Source organism: Myxozyma melibiosi, assembly GCF_037950935.1.
Source record: "Myxozyma melibiosi strain Phaff 52-87 chromosome Unknown BZA70scaffold_9, whole genome shotgun sequence".
Taxonomy (NCBI): Eukaryota; Fungi; Ascomycota; class Lipomycetes; order Lipomycetales; family Lipomycetaceae; genus Myxozyma; species Myxozyma melibiosi.
Genome location: NW_027042923.1, coordinates 153,206 through 172,391, shown reverse-complemented (window position 1 = coordinate 172,391; position 19,186 = coordinate 153,206). Strand labels below are relative to the sequence as shown.

The window sequence follows — 19,186 nt, the reverse complement described above, 5'->3', positions numbered from 1 at the left end:
CTTACAAGCCACCTACCATCCAATCGAGCAAAGTAGAAAAAAAGAAAAGTTGGGATCCATCGGTAGCGGCAAGCACACGAGAAGAATAATAAAGTAGACGAGCTAGCCGACGGCGCACGAGGGTGGTACAAGTGGCTAGGCTGGCGTAGGTAGGGTTTCTTTCGATATTTGAGTAACTAAAAAACTAGCTAATTTGACAGCTGGGTGGGTGGGCTTGGATCACTAATGAAATGCGTGCCCAGCCACTTTGTCAATTTTTATAGATAGCTATCGGGATGATCAAGAATAATCATTATTTTAGAAATAAGACAGAGATATAATTGAGAAGGGAGTAGTTTATTAGACGCTCTTTGTTGTCTTTGTCTCAATTTATTGCGTAAGAGGGCGTGCGTAGGAAGGAGCCCAGCAAGGAACAAGAAAGTGTTGTAGAGAGAGAATAGGAGACCTCTCGCTTGCTTTACCTATCTGAGCAGCCACCCGCCTCCTCTCCTCCTCCTCCTCCTTCAGCACCTCGTTATCGTCGTCGCTGGCTTACTTCCAGCTTTATTCTTCTCTCTTCTGTAGAATGTATACTACGCATCTTCTTTTTCTTATGCGGTGCTGTAAATCCACGTCCTACCTAAAATAGAAACCAGCATAAATGCACGCACGCAGCGACCTAAAAATAAGAGCTGCATCGGATCGCAGCAGCGCAGGTCACAAGACGTATGCTCGCAGCTCGCCGCTCGCGATAGTTTGGTTTCAGTCTGCGGAGACGCCGCCCCCTTCTTTTCTTTCTATCTGCTGCTGCTGCTGCTGCTGCCGCGGTGAAACTCTGCTGTTTGTAATTTGATGTGCTGCTGCGCTGTGCTGCTTCTTGTTCACTGCTGCTGCGCTGCGCTGCTGCCTCGGCTTAGCCCTCGCGGCGATACCCCCCACATCTTCCACAGCCAGTCCCTAAATCCTCGCTCGCACTTCTAATCTACAGCAGGTAACTTCCTCATCTAACAACGTTCTAAAAACTCCGAGAGTCCGTGAGTCTGTCTAGTCGAGAGTGGGGGGACTGGGTTTTTTTAGCCCTCGCAAGTAACGCGGCGATGGGGTTCCCCTATTTCATTTCCCGAAAGGGGAATATTGAAAACAACGAGATTGAGCAGCAGACACACGTATCTCGTTACCCGAACGGTGGTGATTCAATGATTCAACTAAAAAGTAGTTCATACACATCGTCACATACCTAAACTAGACAAAAACGCCTTCCCAGTGACTACATCACTCAACAGCAAAATTGTCAATTCTGACGCACCCGTTGGCAAACCCGGCGGCATACCACCCTCCAAACCTCCTCTCTCCGCACCACGACACCGCCGTCACGCAAATCGACGACGGACTTATCACTTTCTTCTTATTCCTGTCTCCCTTTGCCGCGCTCCCAATCGTCTCGGCTTTATATCCTTCCACGAACCTAAACTTCTCCACCGTCTCCACTGCTGACTCCTGCACCCGCGCAGCCACAGCGCCGTCCGCGCGCATCACCGCCGCGGGAATCGTGCTCACTTCAAGCTTCAGAGTTCGGATCTGCGGCCAATTCTGGTACGTCGCGCTCTTACTCACGAGCCCCGCCGCAAGGTTACAAACCACGACCGCGCCATCGGCCCCGCCCGCGGCCAGGAACGGATGCTGCGCGGGCGAGGTCGCGAGCGCGGTCACGCCGCTGTCGTGCCGTGTGACGATCAGGTCTCGCGAGATGGCGCGGGCGGGCGAGATCTTTGTCGCCGTGCCGTCGTCGGTGGAGATGACGAGCTGCGTGGGCGCGTGGACCGCGAGCGCGGCCGCGTAGCCCTTTATGCGCGTCTTTGCGGCGCCGCAGGTGCGCGCGTCGCGCGTGTCGAGCGTGCGGACGTAGCCGTCGGCGGAGGTGGTCACGAGGAGGTGTGGCAGTTGCGGGCCGCAGGATTTGATGTCGAAGATCAGGCTGTGGTGCACGGGCGTGCAGATCAGGGGGGTGGTTTGTAGGCTTGTCGAGATGTCGGAGGAGGAGGATGTGGAGGGGGTGGTGTTTGAGACGTTGAAGGTCGCGACGTAGCCGTTCGTGGCGCCGACGGCGATCGTGTGTGGGTCGATCCAGGTGAAGCAGTAGATCGACATTCCAGGCAAAGACACCTGTAGAAAAGGCGCCTGTACATGCACTAAATCAGAAACACATCAGCATTCAATCCGCGGATCTCACAATGTTTTGGATCTCTACACACCATATCGCGTCGCCGCACGCTCCACGTCAGGAACGGCAATCAACCTCACACTCTCATCGCAAAACACACCGCCCAAAATAGCACGGTTAGTGGCACTCCGCGCAACAGGACACCAGGAAAGACTCTTGGGAGTTCCCCAGTTGTGAGTCAGGCAGAGCGCGAGGCGCACAGAGGGCGTAGGCGACGGGGTGAACTCCCAGATTTGGATCGAGGAGGGATATGTTCGCGGGTGGAAGACTGGGTTTTGAAGTTCGTCTGCTTTGCTGATCACGGGGATCGCAAGATACTGTGTGTCTATGCAGATGTTAGCACGTCGACCATGATGATAATCTATCATGTACTTACCTGACTCCGAGCTCGAAGGTGCCCATTCACAAGCAGTGGGATACCCGCCCACGTTCATAATCAATCCTTCTCTATTCCCGTCCGTAAGCTTACCGACTTCGACCGTCTCATACGGAGCGATCGTGAATTGCTTCAGCGCGTCATTATACCCAATGTCAAACCGCATCGCCCGTCCACTCGGCACAAACCCCAGCTCTCTCGCCTGCTGTACGCTCGAGTCTGAAGTAATCTGAAGCCCTGTATTAAACCCCGCGCTTTCCAGCAACACGGGTACCGTGCTCTCTGGATCATCGAGCAGCGACCTGCGGAGCACGGTCAGCTCGTTCACCCATTTATTTCGATACCGCGCGCCTTCTAGCAGACCTGAGGCCTTGGGGCCAAAGAACTGCTGCATCCGGCTTTCAGCCGACGAACTGTATTTCAGAAATTGCCTTTGCGTAGGTGGATTTGCGCCTGCTCTGCGTGACGGCGTCGACTTTAGCTGCTGCTTTCGTCGTCTGCTGGCTTTGGCGTCAAACTCATCATCCTCCGCCTCGTCTTCTACACCGCTCACGTCATCATCTTCTTCCTCTTCCTCCGCGGCAGCAAAATCATCGTCTCCCTCATCCTCGTCCCCGCCCGCCACGAACTCTTCGTCACTACCATCCTCCTCTTCAACGTCCACTCTCGCCCGTTTCGGCGGCGGTCGCTTCACCGGCCCGTTTATAGGATCCTTCGGCGGCCGTCCGCGCCGTCGTTTACCAGGCACCGGTGTCTGGAGAGCTTGAGAGTGGGCTTCAGCTGGAACCTCCTCGTCATCGTCAAGCAAGATCGCACTAAGAATCTCAGCGCCATCCTCAAGTTTCTTGTAATCCACCGATTTCGTCGTCGCGCGCCGCCGCGGTCGTCCGGAAGGCGTAGTAGTCCCAGCTAACCCCTCATCTCCGTTGTTGTTACCATTCTGTCGTTCTTCGCTGTCGTGCTCGAGCTCGAGAGCAGTCAGTTCGCGCGGTTTCCGCGGCGGCTTGGGTTTTGGGGGTGGTGGAACGTAGCCCTCGGGAAGTGGGTATTTGCGCGGACGACCTCGGCCGCGTTTGACTGGTTGTTGCTGTTGTTGTTGTTGTTGTTGTTGATCTGCAGAGTTGTCGGTGCCGGTGGTATTCTGATCTGCGGTACTAGACTCCTGCGTGCTCGCATCGGCGGTCGTCATTTCTTCCTTTTGGAGAGGTAGTAGATATGTGTGAGCGACGGGGTAGAGTTGTGGTTATCAGTTGCTCTCACGTCGTGAATATATTCAACTGCAAACCATCCCTCTCTTCTAAATATCCACAATCACTAACTCCCTCTTCTTCTGTCTCTGCCTGTAATCAAACAGCAGTCAATGTACAAGTACAGGTTCATCCAGCCTTTGTTGATTATGGCGCGGCTTCACAATCTGCGCACAGGGGCATTTAAGGTTTGTAGGTCTTCCTCACTGTATGCGTGTTGACGAGCTCATCGCGGACGGTTTTCTCGACGCAGCGAGGAAGAATTGATTGTTGGACTTGTTGGACTTGCTTAATTGCTTGCTGTTTATTGTGTTCACCGCGAGAACAGAGTTGGCGAGCGGAATGTTGCGGCAAACAAGGCCAAGAATATGTTACTAATACATTACATAACATCAATCAAGTCATCATCATCGCATATAAATCTACCGAGGCCTCGCCCTCGACTCTTCTCCACCATCGCGTACATCCAGCCGGCGCAAGAAGATACTCAGCAGAAGCAATGGAAGAAGTCGCAGACAAAGTTGGCGAGGCAGCACCTGCTCTCGACTCAGCAGTGGCTGCAGAACAGGATCCCAACTCCTCTGTCTCCCCCGCTTCCAACGACTTCATCTCCTGCTGGATCTGTCTCGGCACCTCCAACGACCCCCCGCCCGACGGCTCTTCTTCCCACAACTGGCGGCATCCATGCAAATGCTCTCTTGTAGCGCACGAGTCTTGCCTGCTAACCTGGATCGAGCCGAACCAAGACTTCAAAGAGTGCCCGCAATGTCGCGCGCCCATCGCGCCGATCGAGCCCCCCGTGCCGCCGACGCTGCGTCTGCAGCAGAGTCTGCGCGCGATCGCAAAGTTCTCGCTCATCACGGGCTTCAGCTTCGGTCTTGTGCGGCCGATCTCGGCGGTCGTGTTTCGCAACTTTTACGCGCTCGGCGCGGTCTCGATCCTGAGCACGTTCTCGCCCGAGGAGAGTATCGCGCTGCTGGCGCTCGATCAGGTGCAGCCGTCGAAAAAGGCGTTTTTCTATCAGAACTTTGTGAGGTATCTGAGGTCCGACAAGACCTGGCGGCAGGCGTCGATTACGGGCTTGAAAGTTTTGAGTCGGTTTGCGGATTTAGATCGTACTGTCTCGCCTATTGATAGTTGTGAGTTGCCTTCTTACTATCTACTGCTGATGTAGTGCCATCACTGACTGAATAACGTCGCTAGTCCGAATGCTCACGATTGCAACGATCCCGTTTGCGCTTGTATGCTCGCGCACATATCTAAGCCAAGCAAGTCTAGCGATGATCAGCTCCGTCGTGCTTCCGCTCGCAAGCCTGCCCTTTGACGAGAAGCGCGGCTACAGCATCGGCCGCAGCCTGCACCTGTCGACGATCTCGGCGCTGCTATTACTTCCGGTGGCCGCGATCGGGTATGAGTCGCTGTACAACAAGCACGTTGTGCCGCGCATGCTGTGGTGGAAGCAGCAGGCGGATCTGTATAGTTACCGGCAGCAGCAACTTCCGCCGGTGGAGGCAGACGGGCCTGTTGAGGAAGACGGCGGGGAAGACGGGGCAGAGGACGAGGTTGCTGAGGTAGAGAATGAAGACAGAGAGGGGACTGAGCTGACGGCTGCGCTCGAGCAATTGGAGGAGGTGAGTTGGGCGGTGCAGGGGGTGGCGGAGGAGATGCCGGTTGCGAGAGAGAGCGGGGTGTTTGACGAGATACAGAATAATATTGGGGCATTGATGGGGGAAATCCGGGAGTTGGAGGTGGATTATAATATGCACAGACGGCTCCAAGCGATCATGGGTAGGGGACCGCAGCCGCGGCAGGAACAGAGACAGCAACCGGAAGAAGGTGAAGGTGATGAAGATGGATGGGTTGACGACGACGGAGAGGAAGAGGAAGATAATGAGGTGGAAGAAGATCGAGTTCAAGAGGAACACCAAGTTGAAGAAGAAATAATTGAGCAGCCACAACCGCTGATCGAAGAAATTCAACCAGTCCAAGAAGAGGAAGCAGCAGCAGGGGAAGGTGCAGCACAAGACGCGATGGGTATAGCTATCAACGCCGACCTGGGTGCGTTAGGCGGAATGGCGATGTGGAAATTCAAGGGCGCGTCTAACGTGTTCAACGGACGGGATATGTTGGTGACCATGCTTGGAGCGCTTGGGTTTCCGGTCGTCAGCGGTTTGACGGGAGAGTAAGTGTTTTTTTTGTTTAGGAGAAGAAGACTTGTTTAGGAAGAGGAGAGGATGCTAACGGTGGTGGTGTCTGTAGTGCGATGGTGTCGTTACTTCCAAAGGCGATGCTGAAGCATATGCCGAAACGCTTCGTCCGCAGTCTTCTCAGCGGTATACTTGTCCTGCTCGCAAACGTAAGTTTCTGATTGCTTAAGATTTACGTCTACTTGGCGCGGAATACTAATGAGAACCGAACGGTTTAGAACGCGTTTGAGATGTACTGTGCGTATTTGAAGGCGCAGAAGCCGAAGATGAGACGGATTAGAGACTGCGTGAAGGCGAAGTAGGAGGAGCGAGGGTTTGTAAGTGTACAGTAGTAGTGGTAGTATAAGATAGGTGTGGCTACGGCCAGATGAGCTATGCCAGAAGAACAGCAATTGAAAGTGCACCGCAGAATCTATACAAAACAAAAAGAAAAAACAACTCACAACACAAAAGAACAACCAACCTGTTTTGACAGGCTTAATTCACGCCTAGCTCTTATCTCGTTAGTCAAAAGGGCAGAGATGTCAACGACAAAAGAGGCAGGAAATGTGGAGATGAGCCCGCGGCCAAGCTTTGACTAGCCAGGTACCCCCATCCATCTGTCAAGAAGGCATGTGCACCGCACGTCGAGCGAGGCTTGAATTCTGATTCCGCTGCTGCTGCTGATGTCTTGTTTGTCTGTCTTGATTCGGGGAAGAATGAGAATGCGAGTGTGACCGAGACCTCGACTCGAAGTTTGTCTATTTACATAACTACTGTCACTGGTGATTGAACCACTGCTGTCTACCAAAACTGTCCTGGTCGCGGTCTTATTGCCGCATTTAGTCCCGCGCAAAGGCAACCTCGCGCGGCAGTCTAAAAGAAATACAATGCATCGTCTTTGACGGCGCCACGAGGCGGACGTAGTGGAACGAGAGCTCTTCGATGGGAATCTCAAATCCGAGAGCGTCGGCTACGCGCTATATCAGGAAAACACCACGGCCGTCAGCACCCACCGTCTTCGTACTAAACAGCAACAACACCTAACTCACCTGCCTCAGCGCAGGATGCACAACACTGTCCTCCGGCTTCGGGTCCTCGGGATCGTCCGACTTGTGGAAGCAATAAACGTGCACCATCGGCATCGGCGTCGTCGCGACGTCGTCGTCCTTGTGGAGTCCCCTGAACGCGTCTAGAATCAATCACGTGAGTTAGCACAGCCACGCACGGCCACGAATGACAACTGCGCCACTAATCAAAGCCGGGTGCCTGAGGGCGGTGCGCTGCTGCGTCGGTTTTTCTGCTTTTGTTGTTCTTCTTCTTGTTGTTGTTTTCTTCTTGTTGTTGCTGTTGTTGTTTCTTTTCTTCTTCTTCTTATTCTTCTTCTTCTCGTAGCTCTCTCTGCTACCCTTCGTCACTTCTGCTTCTTCCCGCGGCGTCTGCCGTCGCGCCGCGAGAGATCGAGTCGAGCCGAGCAACCAGAGCAGCAAACAGATCTCGAAGCTGGCCACAGCAGTCTTCTTCTATAGACCACAGCACCCGGCTTCTGCTACATCATAGCGCGCTATCAGACGAAACAACAGGCAAACAGTCAGAACTCACCTAGAAACTCGATCGCTGCGTGCGGGAGATTCATCACATAGTGTGCGTACGTCGTCGGCACCGGCACTTCCCTCACCTTTGGTCCTTGTCGCCCTTTGCTCTTCTTGCCCTTCTCCTTCCCGCCGTCTGGACTCGTCTGCATATCACTCCTGCGCACGGAGTTCTCCGCCTTCTTTGCTTTCTTATTACTCGGTCCTTGTTCGCCGCCGCTACCTTCCGGACCGCTCGCCGCATCCTTCACCGGGACCCTCAGCATCTTTCTTAGATGTGCGAGCCTGCGCAGCTCCGACACTGAGATTTTGATAAATTCGCGGCCGTCAAGGTTGTATGGAAACACATTATTAGACACCTACACACAAGAAAGAGAAAGAGTTAGTACACGATTCGCAGCAATGTTGGACATGAGCAACTGGGTCACCGTCGTCCGGCTCGGGCTTTTCAAAATCTTCATCAACAAAGAACGAAAAGAGCGGAAACGAAAGAAACGGCATACTCGAGGCATCGTCTTGAAAAGCGAGGCCTACGAGATCCATGGCGTGTGAACCACACGCCATCCCAATCTTCATCTTGTATATTATTACCTTGTTTATCTTGATATTTTCCTGCATGCTCGCAAAACTGTCGCCATTCAGATCGTTCGCCAACACCATCAACCCGTTCTTCCCCGCCGGAAGCGCAAACGGTCCGACGCCCGCCATAACGTCACAGATGGCCTCGCCAGGCTTGAAGATACTGATCAGCCGGAGATGCTCGCCCTGCAACCGCGAGTTCCAGTACACTTTTGAAAAGTCAAACCGGAAGGTGCAGTCGCTCTCGCGGTGCTCGACCATATAGTTTTTCTCGCCCGCGATGACTTCCATCTCGAACGTGCGGAAGACGGTGTCGATCGTGTCGAGCTTGTTGACTACCGTTCGCACGGAAGGGTTCTTGTCGAGGATCACCTGGCCGATCAGGTATTTGTAAGGGAGATATTGCGAGCGGAGATTCATATGTGCTAAAAATCATTGAAATTGGGTTAATAAAAATTGACAATCTGTTTAGACATGGAGTTTTTTGTTTGTTTTGTTTGTAATTTGGGTTCTTTGTTTTTGTTCATCCTGGGTCTTGATATCTGTCTTTTCTTGTCTTGCTTGTGCTTTTCTCTGGATTTTTGAATATTGTATATAGAAACCACAAAATGAAGTTTTGTTCTTACCTATATGTCCAGTCAAACTAAACCCGGTCGGAACTTCGTCCAATAGATCTTCGGGCAGTACCGCCGACAAGATCTCCTCTACATGTCGTAATTCAAGCTGTTAGTTCCCGCTCTCTTGCTTCTGTCTCTGCTCAAAAAGAAAATAAAAGATGCGCACCTGGTTTCCAATGCTTGTAGCCGAGTTCGAGAGTATAAGGCACGAGCGGATAATCTGGATGTTGCTCAAGATACTCCTTCATCTTCTCACTCACCCCCTCCATCTGTCCCGGCCCCAACCCAGGCCTAAGCAAAATCAAAAAATCCGTGCCACCGTCGCCATCCTCGCGCCGCCGTTTGACGATATTCCCGACGCCGTGGAGTTGCAGCAGATCCTGCTCGAGCGAGCGCACGGCCTTGAACTCGCGCGGATCCAAGATCTGCAGGGCCGTGAGCGGCACGCGGACGGTGAAGAAGTCGCGGTCGAGGACGAGCATCGAGCGGTTCACGGGGGGCGTGAAGTGTGCGTTGTCGCGGGAAATGGCGTGGGCGTGGTAGGTCATTTTAGTGGTGAGTGGTGGTTGTGCTGTTGGTGAGAAGATGTTGATTGCGGAGGAGGAGGAGGCTGGAGATGAGGTGCGTGGAAGAGCGGTTTTGAAGAATGCGGATGCCCGTACTTTAAACAGTGTAGACAGTACTTTATTCATCCACTCTTGTAGTTATTAGAGACGGTGAAGAATAGAGCAGATAAACTAGAGGATAGGTGCTGATGGATAGAGATATCTGGTGAAGACTCGAAAATAAAAAAAATTCAAAAAAATAAATTTGGAGATTCTCCCAGCGGCGTCTCGGAGGGTGCACTTGCCGACTGTTGATCTATTGCGAATATAATCACCAGTAAAGAGAGAGGTTTATTGCTGTTTACATTGTTATGAGCTGTATTTTGCTGATATGCTGGATCGTGGTTTGATATTGCTGTTTACCAACTGTTTATATTTTGAGCTGGCGTGGTCTGCTATCAGCTCTGTGTATTGTATTTGTAGAGCCTGTCTCCGCTCGATTCAGGGACCAGAGCCGGTCAATAAGAGCTGTATAATCACGACTGCTGGAGAAGATAACACAAGTATGCTATCAGAGGAGGATAGGAAAGAAGAAGTGGAAGGAAGGTGTCTACAAGAGGCAGATAGCTGCGACGACATGCGCGCGTACCGTATACATGTAACAACTCGAGCATGAAGTGAATAAACAGATAAGATGCAGATAAAAAGAAAATAATCAGCAATTCTCGATTGCAAATCCATTAACAAAAACAAACGCCTAAAACCCAGAAGAAATACAAACTCATCACCGACAAATCACGAGATAGCCTTAATATACGCCGCCAAATGCCTATCAAAAAGCTCGCACCTGACCGGCATCTCGATCTGGTAGAACGGGTTCTTGATCACGTAGTCTGCGTAGAGCTCGTATATCCGCCGGAGGATCGTGTCTGAGCTTTGCTGGCGCGGGTCGGAGATGAGGAGGAATTTCGTGCCGGTGAGGGTCTGGAAGCATTGTAGCCGGAAAGTGTCGGTTTCGAGGACTTCGATGCCGGAGGAGGAGGGGACGGGGGAGATGCGTGAGGCTATCGCGTGCACGCTGGAGGAGGTCTGTTAGATACGCAGGTCGAGAGGAGAGAAAGATGAGGGGGAGATGATGGTAGGCATACGCGTGGAAAGTGCCAGACAGAACCAGGTAATCATTCGACGACAGCTTTTGCAGGCCATCATTGAAATCTCTCTGCAGTCAATTCGAGTTAGCACATCGTCATGACAGCAGCAAATGGGCAAAACAGAGCAGCACGCTGTTCGAGCGCAGGCAGGGGGAACGGACCTGATAGATCAGACCGGCGGCTTTGTTGAGGATATACAGCGAGTACACAACCATCTCTCTGCATCAACTTCTTTCTGATCTGTTATAACAACACAGTCAAGCTCTTCTAATCTACTTGAACAAGATCAATTGGCTGCCTCTTCGTTCTCGTCGAATGAGTCGCAGCAATCAACAACGCGATAGTGGTCAACCAAAACTAATCGCAGCCTCCGCCAACGGAACCTCCAAAAAATAAAGTTTTCTCGAACCCTTTGAAATCCGCCAAACTCGCCGCAAAAAAAAACACAACCAACTATCCTCGACTCTCATCGCCATCTCGTTCTTCGTGTGCTCGTTCTCTGTTTCTGTTATTGACCAGACTGTTTGGTAGTGCTTTTGACTGGGCGGAAGTGCAATCGGCATTTTCCTGATACTTGCTTGGCTGGTTCTAAAGGTCGAGGTGGAGAGAGATCAGGTCATCCAATCGCCCCCTTCAGCTATCAACAAACACCACAGATAACACCATCCATCCTCCAATCCACACCTCATCAAACAATCAAACCAGACTACAAATGTCGACAGCCAGACCCCGCCCGCGCCGTCTTATCAACGGCGTGCTCGAAGACGTCGACGCCGCAGAACTCAAGCTCGGCCCGGAGTTTGAGCTCAAGCAGATCTCAAACGACGGGATCGAGACGCCGCTGATCGCGCTCAATCTGTCGGAGGCGCGGTTGCTTATGCTGGCGGCGATGCGGCAGCGCGCGCGCGAGATGCGCATGCAGCAGGCGGGCGCGGGGAATTTTGATGAAAAGATGGAGCAGGATGATATCGAAGATGATGAGGTGCCTCTGTCCTCCAACCCGTGCGTTTTCTCCATCTGTTCATCTCAAACTCAGTGATGACGGGAGTTGCTAACTAATCTATTTACTCTAGGGTCGTTCGCAAGACGCAAGAATATCTCGAAACCTTTGCTAGATTCAAAGACGAGCAGACGGTCAGCGACGTCGAGCATCTGCTCAAGGGCCCCGAGAACGCAAACCTGCACCCGTTTGAAATCGCACAGCTAGGTATTTATCTATTCTACATCTCCTTTATTTTTGTGCGTGCGAGTTTGTAACTCATTGGTTTAACTCTAGGTTCGCTATCCTGCGCTGAAGCTGAAGAAGCAAAGACTTTGATTCCCAGGTACGTGTCTTCCACCTTCTCTTCTCTCCGCTTATGGTAAATACTGACAATCGCTTACAGTCTCGTGGACAAGAAATCAGACGATGAGCTGCAAACTCTTCTGGACAACGTAAGTCTCCCTCTCTCACCCTGCTGTGGTGTAGATATACTGACATATTTCTTAGTTGCATCGCTATGATCCTATGTAATCATTTATCATCCGTCGACCCTCAGCTACACATTCGCTCTATCTACTTGATTTCCATCGTTTAATGCCTTTTTTGTCTTGTTCGTCACATACATCACAACATCATCGCCTCTGCAACACACCAACCACCGCCGAAAATATGACTTCTCAACCTCACAAACTGCACCAACCAAATCTCAAGTCACAACCAGCACAACATCTATCTCGCTCTTCAACCACAGAATTCTCTCAATATTCAACCGCCCCTCATCCCATGCATATCTCTCTTTCTCAACCACCACCACCACCCCCACCACTGCACCACAAAAAAGAATCCACCACCACCACCACCACCATCGAAAATGTATCAGTATACTTCATGCTAGCGACCTCTAATCCCCCTTTCCCCAACCTTTTCCTTCTTATTTGAGTTTGTTTTGGATTAGCTCTTCTTAAAGATTTTCTATAGTTTTTTTGACTTTGTGTACTTTTATTTACAAAACGAAGATATGTTTAAACAAGTGGGATTAATGTAGCATGGAGGGATTAGGATCCTTTCTCTGCTTGCTATGACTAGGGATATCAGTTTTGAAGATTTATTATCACGGGATATAAACGAATGACGAAAGTAGCACCAAAAACATCCAAAAATAGCAAAAAATACACCAAAACACCCATATAAATCAAACTAAATATAAAATCAAACAAAACATCACAGAGAAACTCAGACTATCGACCAGTCCAATCCCCTTCCATCCAAAACCCGCACCGCCCCATATCCGCCCCACTCTCCGCCAACGACGTGACGCGAAACTCGCCATCGCGCAAGACCTCCATCATCGCGCGCGAGTCCGGGTCCTCGTTCGCCATCGGGAACCGCACGGCCGAGGTGCTGAGGTAGTTTGGATCGCCGCCGACCGCGAACGAGACCGCCCATTCTTGCCAGTGCCGCGCGAGCTCGGAGAACCAGTTTGAGAAGAGCGCGCGGCGGCCGAAGGTTTCGACGGCGTGCTCGCGCAGGGAGAGAGGGGTTCTGGGCGCGTTGTTGGAGAGGGTGGTGTTGCTGCTGCTGCTGCTGCTGCTCTTGGGCGTCACGTCGCGCCAGAAGGTGAGCACGAGGTCGAGTCCGTGGAGCGCGGGCGGGAGCGAGAACTTGTAGAGGTACGTGTTGGGAAAGTACTCGTCCAGATACTGCAGATTGCAGCCGACGATCCACTCGGAGATGATATCGCTCGCGCGCTGCGAGGCCAGTCTGCGGCGCGGATAGAGCGCCTGGATCTCGTCGAGCGTGTGCTGCGTCGCGTTCGGGAAGTGCTCGACAAGCAGGTTTGCAAAGTCGGCGTCCGTGATCGCGGTCGGGTCGGCGAAGATGTGGCCTTCGTTCTTGTTGTGGCCGGCGAGCACGTGGACGTCCTTGTTGAACTGCCCGTAGCCAAGTCTGAAGAGCGGGAGCAAGGGAACGTATTCCCTGTCGACGTAGGGACCAAACATAAACGTTCCGTATCGCGTGGAATACACGTAGTCCTTGTTCGCCTGAGCGAGCTTATCCTCGTCGAGCTGCATCAGACACTCGAACCGGTCCTTGTCGCAATCACTTTCACAGCCGCTGGTGGCCGCAAAGCCCTTGAACTGGCTATCGAGCAGATCGGGGTCGTACTGCGGATAGTACGCCGTCGACTGCAAGATCGCCCGCTTGAACTGCACCGGCGCGGGCGCGGTCATGTGGTGCATGATCGACGACGCACCAGCGCTCTCGCCCATGACCGTCACCTGGCCGGCGTCCCCGCCAAACGACGAGACATGCGCGGCAACCCAGTCCAGCGCCGCGCGCTGGTCCTTCAAACCGACGTTTGTCTGCCCGCGCTCTTTCACCTCGGACCCGGCCAGGAAGCCGAACGCGCCGAGACGGTAGTTGATTGAGACGTAAACCATCTTGCCGTCGGCGACAGACATCATGCCGTGCGGCGTCATCAGCCCGTCTTTCTGGCCAAACACGAAGCCGCCGCCGTGGATCCAGACAAGGACCGGAAGGTCCGACGAGAGAGCTTTGGTCGCTGCCGAGGCGTTGCTGGCGGTCATCGTCGTTGCTAACGCGCAGGCTGGGACGTAGATGTCAAGAAAGAGACAGTCCTCGCTCTGCTGGTCTGCGGGCGCGACAAACTCAAGGCCCTTGAACTGCAGGTTATACGCCTGATGGCACATGAACCCGTAGCTGCCGTCGTTGACGACATCGTCGTCCTCCTGCAGCGGAGGCTCGGGAGGTCCGAAGCGGCGCGCGCCGGTCGGGGGAGCGGCGTAGCGGATGTTGGAGAAGGTGTAGAAGTCGCCTTCTTCGGTGTATGCGGACGCGCGGTATCTGGCGTAGCCAAGGTCGATCACGGGCAAGCTGCGGGCGGAGTCGTGGGCGGTGGTGGTGGTGTTGGAGAAGGTTGTGTGGTTACGAGGGATGCTCGCGCGGACGGTGGGGATAGAAGGCGCGGCTTGAACGGGGACGAGCAGAGTTGCTGCCCAGTAGGCTGAGAAAAGGTAGATACCAGTTTTCATTGGGAGAGGGAAGTGTGAGTGAGAGGAAGAGGGAGTGCGGGGAGAATGCGGGGAATAGGGATGGGAGCGGGCATCTTGTAGCAGTAGACGACAAGGAGCGGGTGGTGGTTAGGTCAGACAGAGTAGAAGGCAAAGAAGAGTCAAATGTGTTTGGATCAAAGAGAGACAAGGAGCGAGCGGGCAGAGCAGATGAGGAACGAGTAGACAGAGTAGACAATGAGTGGAAGCAGACAATGAGTGGAAGCAGACAAGGAGTGGAAGCAGACAAGGAGTGGAAGCAGACAAGGAGTGGAAGCAGACAAGGAGTGGAAGCAGACAAGGAGTCGGGCAGACAAGGAGTCAGCGGAAGGTACCAAGAACTCTCAAATCTAAGCTCATAGAATATTATTGTCAGTCTTATTAAACAGCACAGTAATTAATCCTAAATAAGACTGCTGGTCTGTATGAACAGCAAAGTGAAGATGGAACGGGAGCAGATGAGAAGAAGGTTGAGTGGGAGGTTGATCTGAGGTGCGGCGGCCACTTCCAACTCAACTCTTTTGATGTTACTGGATCATTACACGAATTACTCTGAATTATACAATTTACTCTGATACTTTTAACAGCCTGCTTCAGCATCTAAGAAACACGTAGACTCTATTCACCATCACAGATCCTGATCAAGCACCTCCTTCGCCATCTCCTTCTGCTCATCCGTATGCACAATCAACACCTTCAACCTCGCCCCCTCCGGCGAAATCTCAACCACCACCGCGTCCGACCCCGCCGCCGCCTTATTCCTCTCCTCGTCAAGCTCAAACCCCAAACACGCTACCTCGTCCACAACCGCCTTCCTAAGCTCGGCCCCGCGCTCGCCAATCCCGCCCGCAAACACGAGCGCGCTCGCGCCGCCCTTGAGCGCGACCCAGTACTGGCCCACGTACATCGCCACGCGGTTGACAAACATGTCGAACGCGAGCTTACACACCTCGTCGCCCTGGCCAAGCGCGCGCTCGGTGATCTCGCCAAAGTCGGTGGTGCCGGTGAGGGATTTCCAGCCGGACTCCTTGTTGAGGATCTCCTCTGCCACCGTCAGTTTGAGCTCTTTCGAAAGCGAGGCCGACATGCGCGACGAGTTGGAGTGGTAGTGGAAAATCAGCGACGGGTCGATCGAGCCTGACCGGGTGGCGCCCGGGAGGCCTTCGAGTGGGGTGAGGCCCATCGAGGTGTTTACCGATTTCCCGCTGCCGATTGCGCATGCTGACGCGCCCGAGCCGAGGTGGAGCGCAATCACGTTGAGGTCGCTGCCGTCGACGCCGAGGAACTTTGCTGATTCGGAAGCAATAAACGCGTAGGATAGCCCGTGAAACCCGTATTTGCGCAGCTGATGCCGTTTCTGCACGTCGAGGCTGATGGGAAACGTGTAGATCGGCGGGAGGATGGACATGTGGAACGAGGAATCAAAGAAGGCGACGTTTTTCGCCGACTTGAGATGCGCGCGACATGAGTGCACGATGTCGAGCGCGCGCTGGTTATGGAGCGGCGCGAGATCGGAGAGCATCTCGAGCTCGTGGTCGACCGAGTCGTCGATGACGAGCGGGCGCGGGTTCGCGCCGCCGTGCACGACGCGGTGGCAGGCGACGTAGATGTCGGCGAGGGAGTCGAGCATGCGCTTGTCGCCTTGCTGCGAATCCAACCTGTGCATGAAGTACTTGAACGCAGATTCATGGTCGGGAGTCTCGATCTCTTGTTTTTTGATCGACTCGAGCGTGCTGCCGTCTGGGGTGTAGGATTTAAAGTCGAGGAACTGCTTGTCGGCGGTTATACCGTTGATTGCGCCTTCGAGCAGGAGAGGCGTGCTGGGTTCGTATTTGAAGAGGGCGAATTTGACGGAGGAGGAGCCTGCGTTGAGGCAGAGGATTAGTTTGCTTGCTGCCATTGCAAGCGTGAAGGTGAGAGCAGGAAGAAGAGAAGACGGTGAAGTTGAAGTTGAAGAGGGAGTCGGCTGATTTCAGTCTCCGCCACAAACAACAGAAAACAACGTCGATCACGGCCTCCACACCGCAATCGTCAGTTCTTCACCCAAATGAACAAGTCAATAATTCCTTACTCAATCCCAGCTCAATTGCTTTGTTTCTACAAATATTCAGCCAGCAGCAATCGCATCCTTCCCTCACCAAGCCCAATGCTCACCACCTGACGCATGAATATCCGTGCCCAAAGAGGACCATGACTAAGATCTGACTACTTTCTTTTATCTAATCTATGACTCAACATCCGGGTAACACTCTGGCTTAACCCTAACCGGCTCTGCACTATAAATTTTTCGTTTCTCTTCTTCCTCGGTCTCCTCTTTTCTTTCTTCGGGCAGCAGCCAGTTTGCTGTATAACTGCTGGTAAGTCAACATCTCTTTTATAAACACTTTATAGCAAGAGCAGGAGAAGAAGAAGAAGCAGCAAGAGAACAGACCTCCGAAGTTCCTACTTGATGATATTGAATCACATACTTCTTTCCATGTCCGATTCGACTATGACGAGGACCAACTGTTGATTTTATCGGCCTCTTTCGCAGGAGTGCCTTATTACTTGCCAGTAACTTTGTCTGATCTTTATGGTTCGGAGATGTTGTCGTTTCTTGCTGCTTCGCTTCTTGTTCCGTCCTGTATCTAGACGTTGAGAGAGATGAGAAGCTAACCGTGGTGGTTTTAGATATCATTCTTCTTTTGTCTGGATTCTACACCGATACCTAACAAACTGGTACGTACACCCCCTTCCCTCTAATCCTCTCCTCTCTACTCAATTCCTCCTCAACAAAAAGATGGAGCAAACAAGGTGATGAAAGATTCCTAGAACATTCGCAGTTTCCACGGTAGCAGTCGCTTTAAGAACCCTCTTATGACTGTCGGTGACCGCCCATTTGACCTTCCTGGGATGTCTGATTTTGTTTGCTTCATCTGTCGTTGATAGACGACGTTGAGGAAGAGGAGGATGAGAGTGTGTTGTCTTTGTGGATGATCGCTAACTCTTGTACAGATACCATTTGTTTTTGCATACTCGTAGACAATACATATACAATACATATACAATATATCATACTACAATCACATCTACTATAAACACGCAGCATCATAAACCCATAATCCATCCATCTCTTCTTCAACAATGAAAATTTGTTCCTCTTCCGCGAATAAAGTTTCACCACCCCTCCCAACCATCATCAGTTTTCCTACCTTCCCTCATCTGATCCCCACCGCACAACTCACCACCCTCACCAAACCACAAACGCAGAAGAGAAAGAAGAGAAAATGGCGTCGTCGATCTTACACGACACCGCAGACATCACGCGGACCATCCTCGAACAAGCCCTCGACACCTTCCGCAACACCTCCTCCTCCTCCCCTACTACAACCCCCAACGATACCCCGCGAACAACACAACACAACCGCTCGACCTCGCCCGCACGATCGCCAACATCCGTCTCCAATCCACCAAAGCCGGCCTTGCGCGCTTCTCCCCCACCATCAACGCCGACGCGCAGCGCCACGCGTCCACGGCCGCAACCGACGCCGCCGTCGCAGGCTGTCTGCGCGAGCTCGGCGCGCTGCTGGGCTTGCTTGTCGCGCAGTACCTCGAGACGCAGACGCCGGCGCGGCAGGGGAGCGAGCTGCGGTTTGCGGTCGCGAGTCTGGCGGAGCAGAGGAGGAGGTATTGCGTGGAGCTGTGTATTGCGGTCGCGCAGCTGGTGGATGGGGTTGATGGGCGGCAGCGGGAGACGCAGACGAGGAGGACGAAGGCTGCGGATGCGGTGGCGGTGATGATGGAGAGTCTTGCGCTGGATTTGAGCGATGAGGCGAAGCCTTCTGGTGATTCTGAGCAGCAGGAGGAGGACGTACAGTTACCGGACGATGTAAAGTTCAGAACGACGGGGATAGTCATTGAGAAATGCAAAGCATTCGAAGAATTCGAAAAGGCGCTGTCGTCGCCGTCGGCGGTACCCCCGGGACTGATCAAAAAGCTCGTGCATGAGATCAAGGACGCAGCGTTGATCTTGGACGACGCGAAACTCGAGATTGACGAGTTCATTCGGTCGCCGCGGGCAATGCTCGGCGATCTCGACGATCTCGACGACAGCTACTTTGATAGCGACGACGACGATGACGATGACGATGACGATGACGACGACGATGATTTCACCCCGCGAGCCCACGACGACGACGACGACAGTCTCGATCTCAATCTCTCGACCGAGAAATTCTACAACCCAGACGGCACACCGACCCCGCGCCTCTCCCGCCTCCTCACGCTCGCCAAGCTGCTCTCCACCAAAACGCGAATGTTCTCTCTCCTACTAACCTCCCTCCTCAAACGGCGGCTCGTCCCCGCCTACCTCTCCGCCGTGCAAGAAAAGCACGGCGTCGCGGGCCTCGCGCGGTTCATAAACAGAATCACCACCAACGTCGAAAAAGCAGGCGCGATGGTCGATGTCTTGATCTCTGGGGTCGCGTGCTTCGAGGCCGTGCCGGGGGATGAGGGCGTGGAGGTCGAGCAGTGGAAAGAAGGCGCGAGGGAGCTGGTGAAGGTGACGACGGAGATCGCGGTGCTGGCGAGTGAGTCGGTTGAGGATCAGTATTGTGGATGGTTTGAGAAATGGCCGGGTGCGTTTTCGGCGGGGATGCCGT

The 19,186-nt window shown here is 53.0% G+C and overlaps 9 protein-coding genes across 9 annotated transcripts; 3 read left to right on the top strand and 6 right to left on the bottom strand.

Moving 5' to 3' along the window:
- Positions 1 to 1,041: 1,041 nt before the first annotated feature.
- Positions 1,042 to 3,885, bottom strand: BZA70DRAFT_198456 (uncharacterized protein). The gene is made up of 3 exons (XM_064910102.1): positions 2,577 to 3,885; positions 2,232 to 2,525; positions 1,042 to 2,168 (listed from the first exon to the last, which is right to left on the bottom strand). The coding sequence occupies exons 1-3, from the start codon at positions 3,763 to 3,765 to the stop codon at positions 1,252 to 1,254; spliced, it is 2,400 nt and encodes a 799-aa protein (XP_064767055.1). The 5' UTR covers positions 3,766 to 3,885; the 3' UTR covers positions 1,042 to 1,251.
- A 437-nt stretch (positions 3,886 to 4,322) lies between these two features.
- Positions 4,323 to 6,332, top strand: BZA70DRAFT_290573 (uncharacterized protein; the record flags this gene model as incomplete). The annotated part of the gene is made up of 4 exons (XM_064914218.1): positions 4,323 to 4,962; positions 5,027 to 6,005; positions 6,083 to 6,179; positions 6,249 to 6,332. 4 exons carry the CDS (start codon positions 4,323 to 4,325, stop codon positions 6,330 to 6,332), a joined length of 1,800 nt encoding a protein of 599 aa, XP_064767054.1.
- Positions 6,333 to 6,851: 519 nt separating this feature from the next.
- BZA70DRAFT_299688 (Met-10+ like-protein-domain-containing protein) lies at positions 6,852 to 9,345 on the bottom strand (the record flags this gene model as incomplete). The annotated part of the gene is made up of 6 exons (XM_064914669.1): positions 6,852 to 6,989; positions 7,062 to 7,201; positions 7,612 to 7,960; positions 8,193 to 8,605; positions 8,807 to 8,884; positions 8,964 to 9,345. The coding sequence occupies 6 exons, from the start codon at positions 9,343 to 9,345 to the stop codon at positions 6,852 to 6,854; spliced, it is 1,500 nt and encodes a 499-aa protein (XP_064767053.1).
- A 317-nt stretch (positions 9,346 to 9,662) lies between these two features.
- On the top strand, positions 9,663 to 10,096 carry BZA70DRAFT_198253 (uncharacterized protein). The gene has a single exon (XM_064910100.1). It carries the CDS (start codon positions 9,734 to 9,736, stop codon positions 10,016 to 10,018), a length of 285 nt encoding a protein of 94 aa, XP_064767052.1. The 5' UTR covers positions 9,663 to 9,733; the 3' UTR covers positions 10,019 to 10,096.
- On the bottom strand, positions 9,663 to 10,916 carry BZA70DRAFT_281295 (Sybindin-like protein). Its single transcript, XM_064913100.1, has 3 exons — positions 10,655 to 10,916; positions 10,491 to 10,561; positions 9,663 to 10,420 (listed from the first exon to the last, which is right to left on the bottom strand). Exons 1-3 carry the CDS (start codon positions 10,706 to 10,708, stop codon positions 10,138 to 10,140), a joined length of 408 nt encoding a protein of 135 aa, XP_064767051.1. The 5' UTR covers positions 10,709 to 10,916; the 3' UTR covers positions 9,663 to 10,137.
- Positions 10,917 to 11,205: 289 nt separating this feature from the next.
- Positions 11,206 to 12,006, top strand: BZA70DRAFT_268433 (HRDC-like protein; the record flags this gene model as incomplete). The annotated part of the gene is made up of 5 exons (XM_064911159.1): positions 11,206 to 11,495; positions 11,567 to 11,700; positions 11,770 to 11,818; positions 11,879 to 11,927; positions 11,983 to 12,006. The coding sequence occupies 5 exons, from the start codon at positions 11,206 to 11,208 to the stop codon at positions 12,004 to 12,006; spliced, it is 546 nt and encodes a 181-aa protein (XP_064767050.1).
- Positions 12,007 to 12,564: 558 nt separating this feature from the next.
- Positions 12,565 to 14,787, bottom strand: BZA70DRAFT_281291 (Carboxylesterase). The gene has a single exon (XM_064913099.1). The coding sequence runs from the start codon at positions 14,526 to 14,528 to the stop codon at positions 12,714 to 12,716; it is 1,815 nt and encodes a 604-aa protein (XP_064767049.1). The 5' UTR covers positions 14,529 to 14,787; the 3' UTR covers positions 12,565 to 12,713.
- Positions 14,788 to 14,828: 41 nt separating this feature from the next.
- Positions 14,829 to 16,678, bottom strand: BZA70DRAFT_281290 (acetate kinase-like protein). The gene has a single exon (XM_064913098.1). It carries the CDS (start codon positions 16,444 to 16,446, stop codon positions 15,175 to 15,177), a length of 1,272 nt encoding a protein of 423 aa, XP_064767048.1. The 5' UTR covers positions 16,447 to 16,678; the 3' UTR covers positions 14,829 to 15,174.
- A 957-nt stretch (positions 16,679 to 17,635) lies between these two features.
- Positions 17,636 to 18,681, bottom strand: BZA70DRAFT_281284 (uncharacterized protein). The gene is made up of 2 exons (XM_064913097.1): positions 17,951 to 18,681; positions 17,636 to 17,909 (listed from the first exon to the last, which is right to left on the bottom strand). Exons 1-2 carry the CDS (start codon positions 18,588 to 18,590, stop codon positions 17,776 to 17,778), a joined length of 774 nt encoding a protein of 257 aa, XP_064767047.1. The 5' UTR covers positions 18,591 to 18,681; the 3' UTR covers positions 17,636 to 17,775.
- Positions 18,682 to 19,186: the final 505 nt, after the last annotated feature.